We start from the raw sequence: 9,114 nt of genomic DNA on the forward strand, positions 1-9,114 counted from the left end.
TTCGTCCCCCGAGCTTCTAGGCCTCACTACTTCCGACTACGCCACTTCGACTCCTGATCTTTTCGACCAATCCGGTTCTTCGCCCGAACCCGAGGATCCCATCCCATCTACTTCGAATCTTGTACTTCCGACTCCGTCTTTTCGCGCCCACGCTCAGCCATCTATCGCATCCTCTTTGAAACATTTATCTTTCTGTTCCATTCCTTGTATTACTAGCGCCCATACTGGCACCTGTCTTAGCGCTCACCCGCAGGTTGAACATTATGTAGCTTACATAATGGGGTCCGTGCGCACTTCGTGCCTGGTATCGTACCACTACGTTTCTTTCTTCACTAACACGACCACATAGACACGATGGTCCGTGCGCAGTCGGTACTTGTATAAGTAGTTGTACCATTAGTCGGTCGAACCCTAAGTTCGACCTGGTTATTCATTCAAGTCTCTGCTCCTCTTCGCTTGGGGTAGTGGTCATTCTCGACTTCCTCGCTCGATCTTCAGGATGACGTACTGTCCATAAGTCCTCACTTGTTGTCTACGAGTCAGGCATCAGTATAGGAGTATAGACCGTTGTATCAAAAGGTCGAACTTTCTAAGCTACGTTCCTAGTTTCACCTAGTCGAACAACTCATCCACCATCACGTCGAACAACGCAGTAAACCCGGTTCCCTTGGGACTACCAGCCCTCGCAGGATCTCCCCTTCTCCAGTACGACCGAGCAGACCGTTGCTTTGTCACCACCACAAGAAGGACTCCCATCTATCCTCGAGGCGGCTCCTGGGTTCGCGCAGAAGGCTCCAACCCGCAGATCATCGCCCATCAACAGCTTGTCAGCTATTACCAGAGACACCCTCCTGCTCACCCAGAAGACGTATTCGCCACCCTACGAATCAACGTCGAACCAGCACAAACAACAGAGAACCTACAGTCACCTGTTAACGAACAACCGTTCGAGCTCCCGGACGTTCAGTATGTTCCCATCGAGGCTCCAGAACTACCACCAGCTCCACCTGCACCAACCAACGCACCGGTTGAAGTCCCTATGGCAACATTCACTCAAGCAGACATCGATCAGCGCATCGCTGTCACCCTCGCAGCATACCAATCCCAACAGTCAACTGCCAAACGACCCCTTCGCCTTGACATCCCCGCTCCCGAACCTTTCAGCGGAAAGGCGGAGGACCTCAGACACTTCATCCAATGCGTCCTCTCCTACTTCGTCGCCACCAACAACACCAGACTTAGCGATGAAGCAAAGATCGCCTTCATGGTAGCATTAATGAGGAAGGACCTAGGGAAGACGTGGGCAGACGCATACTACGAGAAGTCGGCAGGGGGAGTCCAGGTCTATCCCGATTGGGCAGCCTTCGCCACCGCCCTTGAGGAAGCGTTTCCTGAGCACGGAACACGAATCAAGGCGCACCAAATCCTGATGAAGCTGCCCAAACGACAGAAGAACAAGAAGATGGCACTCTCCCTCAGAAACTACGTCACCCGCTTCGAGCAGCTAGCGTCGAAAGCCCAGCTCAAGGACGCCGAAGTCAATGGCGTCAACCGCACCAAGAACGACTACCACACTCTCCATGCCAACTTCGTCAAGGGACTTCCGAAGGAACTCTATGTCTCTCTTGCAACCAGGGTCACTAGAGACCGACCCAGCACCATGAAAGCCTGGTACGACGAAGTCCGAAACGCCGACGCCGCCGAACAAGGGGCCCTCACCGTCACAGACACCAGGGACTATGGCGAGCCAATGGATATTGACGCCGCTGCAGTCGTGGCAACCTTTGCCTCCACATCGGGAGGAAGGAAGTGGGAACTAGGAGCCGTTCTCAATGAGGCTGATCGGAAGCTCCACAGGGACGGAAACCTGTGCTTCTACTGCCACATCAAGGGCCACAGCGCCAAGGATTGCCGCAAGAAAGCGGCCGCACGACAAGGGGGTGGAAGGCCGAACCAGGGAAGATCTGGGAAGGACGACTTCCGTGCCAGAATCAAAGCACTCTCCGCTGACGAGAAGCGGGAGCTGTACAAAGAACTTACGATGGAGGATTTTTGAAGGGGCAGGGTGAGCCGACGCAACCACTGCCCGTATCCGTTTCACTGTCCTGTGTAATTCTAGTAGTCTGAAATGAACGCGCTCTGCACATTCCGATTACTGTGGGACGAAAAGACGTCGAGGCGCGCACTTTCATCGATAGCGGCGCAACTGGAATCTTCATCAGCCCGAGATTCGTCCGAGAACATCGACTTCGGACAGAACCTCTTCCCTGACCCATCCCCGTCTTCAACGTGGATGGAACACCGAACAAAGAAGCACTCATCACGCGAAGAGCTCTCTTATCCTACAAGATAAGCGGAGAACCCCAATTCGTCAAAGCCTACATCGCCAGCATCGGCAAGGAAGACGTCATCTTCGGCCATACCTGGCTCAAGCTCGAAAACCCCAAGATAGACTGGAAAACCGGATGAGTTGAGCTAAACCACCGGTGGACGAAAGACGAGACAAGGGCCTGGAAGATGGACCTGTACCAAAGGCGAGTGGCCCGGCTAGAACTAAAGAAGGCCGTAACTACCCCACTCCCAGAACCAACGAAGGATGAATTCGTCGTCATCCCCACCTCGGAACACGCAACCCTCCCCGAACGAAAAACTAGCGGCGCAGCAGGATATGACATCTCTGCTGCGCATCAACTCATCATCCCTGCCCGACGACGAGGCCTGGTCGGCACCGATCTTACCATGGCTATCCCCGAAGGACACTACGGAAGAATCGCACCTCGATCCGGCCTAGCACTAAAGGAAATCGATGTCGCTGCTGGAGTAATCGACTCTGATTACCGAGGCAAGGTCTCAGTCCTACTGGTCAACAACTCTGACCTCCCATTCACCGTCAAAGTCGGCGACCGAGTCGCTCAGCTTATCCTTGAAAGGATAAGCACCCCACCAGTAACTATAACCGACTGCATTGACGAAACTGAACGCGGGGAGGATGGGTTTGGGTCAACGGGTATTGCGTCCATCGAGGAACAAGCGGAGGACATCGACGATGATGAGTTCATCATTTCCTACTTATCTGGAGCGCCGATGATCACCAAGTACGAGAAACAGGAACCCCTGGCCGTAAGGGACGCTCCGCTCAAGGAGCAACTCCCTGAACTTTCATCTGGCTACAAACAACTTCACAACAGTATGATCTGGAAAATCCACCACGGCATTAGGCGCATCACCACTTCCACCGAACTGGCAGCATCGAACGCCCAAGGCAAGACAGAAAAAACGCTACCACAGATGGTATCATCCTACCTACACGATCTCCTCCCCGTCTTCGACAAAGCCACGGCTGCGCGACTTCCAGACCACACCGAATATGACCACGAAATCAACCTCAAGGAGGGCTTCGCGGACATGAAGCAACAGGTCTATCCGCTCAACCCGCAGCAACGAAAGGAACTCGACAAGTTCCTCGAGGAGAACCTGAGTAAAGGGTACATTCGCCCTTCGAAATCCCCGTTGGCGAGTCCATTCTTCTTTGTTGGTAAAAAGGACGGTTCACTACGTCCCTGTCAAGACTACCGGCTGCTCAATGAGAACACGGTCAAGGATCGATACCCGCTCCCGCTTATATCTGACCTCCTGGACAAGTTGAAGCACGCCAAGATGTTCACGAAGATGGACCTCCGCGCCGGATACAACAATGTTCGAATCAAGAAAGGGGATGAATGGAAGGCAGCGTTCATCGTACCCGGAACTGATGGCAAACCGCCGCAGCTATACGAACCAACAGTGATGTTCTTTGGGCTGTGTAATTCTCCCGCTACGTTCCAGCGAATGATGAACACAATATTCGCAGACATGCTTCAAGAAGGCTGGCTTTGCATTTACATGGACGACATCCTGATCTTTTCCCAGGACAAGACAGAACACGAAGAACGAACACGACGTGTTATCGAACAACTTCGACAACACAACCTCTACCTCAAACCGGAGAAATGTGCCTTCGACGTCACCGAAGTCGAATTCCTCGGCATGATCATCCGCCCAGGAGAAATCGCAATGGACCCCGTCAAACTAGCTGGCATTGCAGATTGGCCGGTGCCGTCCAACCTCAGGCAAGTACGCGCCTTCGTTGGATTTGGAAACTTTTACCGCCGGTTTATCAAAGGCTTCTCGGACAAAGCGCAACCGCTGGTTGCTCTCACCCGGAAGGACGTTGCCTGGACCTGGGGATCTGACCAACAGAAAGCCTTTGAGACCCTCAAAAAGGTGTTCCTAGAGGAACTGGTACTACGCATGCCGGATCCTGACCGACCCTTCACTATCGAAACCGATGCCTCAAAGTTTGCCACCGGAGCGGTGCTACGCCAACGCGATGACAACGGCGACTGGCATCCTTGCGGATACCTCTCTCAAAGCTTCAATGCGGCAGAAAGAAACTACGACATCTATGACAGGGAGTTATATGCGGTCATCCGCGCACTAGATGAGTGGAGACACTACCTCATTGGCAGCCCATACCCAGTAACGATTCTCAGCGACCACAAGAATCTCACATACTGGAAGCAGGCCAAAGACATGAACCGACGACAAGCACGCTGGGCGAGTAAACTGACCGAGTTTGACTTCCGCCTGGTGCACGTTCCTGGTACCCAAATGGTGCAGAGCGACGCTCTCTCCCACCGACCCGACCATGACGATGGCTCAAATGACAACACCGACGTTGTTATGCTCCCACCGGAAGTATGGGTCGCTGCCATCGACATCGACACCCGCGACACCATCCTTTCTTTCAAAGACGACCCAATAATGACGGAAGGACTCACTGCAGCGCGCACTGGGGGAACACCACGCACTGGAACAGACTGGTCCATCGATGATGACCTCCTCCTATACCAGGATCGGGTCTATGTACCCCCAGATGAGTCTCTTCGCAAGCGTCTTGTCTCCCACTATCACGACCTCCCCTCTGCAGGACACCCCGGTGTTCAGAAAACCCTCCTCGGCTTGCGCCGTGACTACTGGTGGCCGAGCATGGCCCAGTTTGTTGCTCGCTATGTTAATGGCTGTGGCATCTGCCAACAAATGAAGGTTAACACGCATCCAGCCCAACCGCCCATCACCCCCATTCGACCCCGCGCAAATGCCAAGCCCTTCAGCACATTCTCGTGCAATTACATTACCGACTTGCCACCGTCCAATGGCTTCGATTCCATTTTGGTCATAGTGGACCACGACCTTACGAAGGGGGTAATTTTCATCCCATGCAACAAAACAATTGACGCTCTTGGGACGGCAGATGCAATGTACCGAGAGGTCTACAAGTGGTTTGGACTCCCAGACAAGATCATCAGTGACCGAGGACCGCAATTTGCGTCCAAAGTCTTCCAGGAACTTTGCAAAATGACTGGGGTCCAATCAGCCATGAGTACAGCATTCCACCCGCAAACCGACGGCGAGACAGAACAAGTGAACCAAGAACTGGAGATCTACCTCCGCTGCTTCACTGCCAATGACCCGGATAAGTGGGCTGACCATCTTCACACTGCGCAATTTGCTCACAACTCCCGCGAGCACTCCACGACGAAGGCGTCCCCGTTGAAACTCATGATGGGATACGAACCTTGTGGAATACCCACTGCACACCCCGGATCAAACACGCCCCAAGCAGCTTATCGCCTCAAGGACTTGCAAAACATCCGCGAAGAAGCACATGCGGTGATACGACCTACGAAACCCTAACCCCTAACCTGGGTGCGACCTAAAGGGACTAGAGAGACGGATTATAGTCTTAGTGAGAGGGGAGTTAGCAGCAAGGTGTCCCGTGGTTCGAGTGAACACGAGAAGCGCCTTCGGAAAAGGCTTCAAACAATGGGGAAGCTACTCGGAGGCTGTGGATGGTTAGTGGAGACGATCGAAGCTCGGCAGAGCTCTTCGATGTATCGTAGAAGGAAGGGACACGACTCGAAAGGTGGACTTAGCTAGGGCGCGGTTCGCAGTTTCTTCGACAATAGTCGAAGTCAAAGGGTTTGTCGAGACGGTATCGACGAGTAAACGCAGTGGACGAGGTTTCGAGGTTACGCAGTGAGGGACGAAGTGACGCAGTTTAAGGCTTAGACGCGGGGCGAACTCGACTTATGAGCTCTGAACTCGAGGGGGGAACCGGATCTTCTTTTTTTAGAGAGAAGTACGACAGATTTTATACTACACAGGACGCTACGACTATCGAAAGTGGCACACTGGTACAAGGGGCTTTGCATTGTTCCTCAAGAAGCTGCCTCACCGAGTGGCACGCATCAAGTCCATCGGTAGAGTGACGTCATGCCGAACGCGGAGATGAAGAGAAACATATGGCCACTTCGGACCGGTAGCCGTCGTCGAAGGCATGCCGCGAGGTTCGATACCTAATTGGGAAAGACCGGCTACTTCGGTGTGGCTTGGAGCGAAGCGCGCGCTTGGCCGAGCGGCGTCAAGTGGCCCTATTGTTCGCCGAATGCGGAAGATGTCCCGGGATCTACACGCGAGGCATCGGGACGACCGTGCCGAGCTTCGAGTAAGTGTCGCGCACCGTCGAGGATGTCGAAGAGCGTCGAAGGCGAAATCGAAGTGTTGTGAGACTGAGTCGAAGTGACGGGCGGGATGCGACTGCCGAAAAGAGGTGAATCGGGGCCCAGAGGGGCCTGGCGCCTATCATCTCCTCCCTATTGAAATTTGGACCGTCCTCGGTCCTCCACGTGATGCGAGAAGCGCGATGGTCGTGAACGGATCGAAGCGGCTTGACAACCCGTGTAGGTCTCGAACGCCACGTGGCCGGCGCCAAACGCTGGTCGGAAAGGGGTTATAAGCAGGGTAGACTTAGCCTCATTTTCCCCATCCCATCGTTCCTTCGTCGCTACCTCGTCGTCCTTCTTCGCACGCTTCCTGCTCCTACGATGTCTTCTCGCTCCGCCACCCCTGTGTCGACGCCTTCGCTCGTCAACCGCCGTCTCTCCTCTCTGCTCGTGGTCCTCGAGGCTCCGCCGACCGCCGACGCCGCGCTCGATGTGGTCGAAGAGTGGGCGCAAGACTTGTCGCCGCTCGTCGTAAGTCGCTCGTAAATCTGCATAACCCAACTAACCCTTTGTTTTCGAACAGCTTGCCTATCGCAAGGCCTTGGGCGCCATCCGCGACGAGGAGACGGAGCTGCGCGTCGCCGCCGCCGTCAAGCAACTCGCCGAGCGGGCGTCGGAGTCCTGGGTCGAGTGGGCGCGCGGTGACTGGCCCGAGCTCGCGACCGCCATCGACACCGAGGTCGAACGACGCGTCGAAGAGCAGAAGCGCCTCGCCGAAGAGGAAGCACGACGCGTCGAAGAGGCCGCGAAGCGTGTGAAGGCCGCCGAGGACCGTCGCCTCGAAGACGAACGGCGTCGAAAGGACGAAGAGGACCGTCTCAGGCAGGCCAAAGACGAGCGTCGCGCACAAGAGGCTGCCGACGAGGAGTTGGCGCGGATCGCGGCCGCCGAAGGACTCCTCCCCGACCCTGCGACTGCCGGTGTCGACAAGGGGAAAGGGCGCGCGAGGGTCGATGACGAGGTCACTGAGTTGTCGGATGACCCTTCGGTCGTAAGTCTTCTTTTCTCTATCGTTGTTCGATGACTAATCTCTCTTTCGTAGAAGACTCCTCGGACGGTCGAACGTCCGTTCGCGATGACAGAGGTCGACATGGCCGCCGCTGCGATTGTGAAGCGCCAGGCTGGACAAAAGGTACGTTCGATGCTCCGTCGAAGCGGTTCGAAGCTAACGCCTTGATAGTGCGATCGTTGCGCCGGCTACCGCTCGGCCCCGGTCGAGTGCGTGTGGGTCGAGAACGCTACGACCTGCGAGAGGTGCGCGCAGTTCCAACAGGGCTGCTACTTCGACAAGGTGTCTGTCCTGGGCAAGACAAAGAAGACGCGCGGCGGGGGATCAACCACCAAAAAACGCAGTAAGTTGTTTCTTCTGGTTGTCCTAGGCTTTCGCTGACGACCTAGTAGTTCAGCCGACTTCTCCTGTGCCTTCGGTCGCGGAATCGAGTGGTTCGAAGAAGCGTCGCGTCGACGAGCCTCCGCGCCCCCTGCTTCGACTGCCTCTCGATGGGGCCGGCCGCCTTGGCCTTGAACAGGACGACCTCGATGCGCTCGACCTCGACGACGAATCTCGGGGGATAATTCGCGTCATCCGCGAGGAGCGCGCTCACATCGCTCGCCGTCGAGCGCTCCTCCACGACATGGACCTCGACCTCCAGAAGATGGAGAAGGCCGCGCTTGCGAAGGGAGGAATCGGTTTTGTGCGCGGGGCTGTCGACGATGAGTAGGCGATGGCGCGGGTCGTCTTGTATCGTAGTTGTCTTCATGTCGTAGAACATTGCGTAGATGGTCGAATGGAAAATGTGGCCCTTGGCCTAGACGAAACCTAGCGGGAACTAAGAGAAAAGGAAATGAAAATAAGTGTGTTCAAAGCAAGTCGTAATATGTTCGAAGGACATAGAAGGAAAAATAGAAATGTTCGTAGCAAGGGAAAATGGACTTAATGAAAATATAGGCTCAGTTTGTCATCACAGCCTAGGAGGACTCGTCTAAGGTGAGCCTCCGCGCAACGGTCGAATCGAAGCGTTCGTAGAACGTTGAACGATGTCGCGACTATCGAGTTGAATCGAAGGTATTCGTACAAGGGATGGTATGGAACGTAGGAGAAAATCAAACATATCGCGTAACGTGAGAGCAGGAATGGAGAGAAGAAAGTACGTATCGTGTTGTACAAGTAATAAAAGGGAAGATCCTCTATTCGTCGCGTTCTTCGGCTTCTTCGACTTCATCATCGTCGTCGTCGCCTAGAGAATTCGATAGTTCGAGTTCTCGAAGACGCTCGGTCGAGACATCTTCGAGATCTTCGGGAATTGGTATGGATTTGCGCGCGAAGTACGGAATGACACGGAATGCTGCGATGGGTCGATCGAGGACTGTACCGTCGAGTTCGCACACGATGTACGCGCCGCCCTTGTTGCGCGAGACAACGATGAGGGGGCCTAGATATCGCGGGCGCATCTTGCGGTTGAGGGACTTCTCGATCTTCGTGTTGCGTATGAGCACTAGGGCTCCGCGC

At 54.8% G+C, this 9,114-nt stretch overlaps 2 protein-coding genes across 2 annotated transcripts; both read left to right on the forward strand.

Moving 5' to 3' along the window:
* Positions 1-354: 354 nt before the first annotated feature.
* POSPLADRAFT_1057389 (hypothetical protein) lies at positions 355-2,056 on the forward strand (the record flags this gene model as incomplete). Its single annotated transcript, XM_024480914.1, has 2 exons — positions 355-372; positions 617-2,056. 2 exons carry the CDS (start codon positions 355-357, stop codon positions 2,054-2,056), a joined length of 1,458 nt encoding a protein of 485 aa, XP_024338414.1.
* Positions 2,057-6,926: 4,870 nt separating this feature from the next.
* On the forward strand, positions 6,927-8,326 carry POSPLADRAFT_1057391 (hypothetical protein; the record flags this gene model as incomplete). Its single annotated transcript, XM_024480915.1, has 5 exons — positions 6,927-7,076; positions 7,129-7,596; positions 7,648-7,737; positions 7,786-7,957; positions 8,007-8,326. 5 exons carry the CDS (start codon positions 6,927-6,929, stop codon positions 8,324-8,326), a joined length of 1,200 nt encoding a protein of 399 aa, XP_024338415.1.
* Between the last annotated feature and the right edge of the window lie 788 nt (positions 8,327-9,114).

This window comes from Postia placenta, assembly GCF_002117355.1.
Source record: "Postia placenta MAD-698-R-SB12 unplaced genomic scaffold POSPLAscaffold_8, whole genome shotgun sequence".
NCBI classification, from domain to species: Eukaryota; Fungi; Basidiomycota; class Agaricomycetes; order Polyporales; family Adustoporiaceae; genus Rhodonia; species Rhodonia placenta.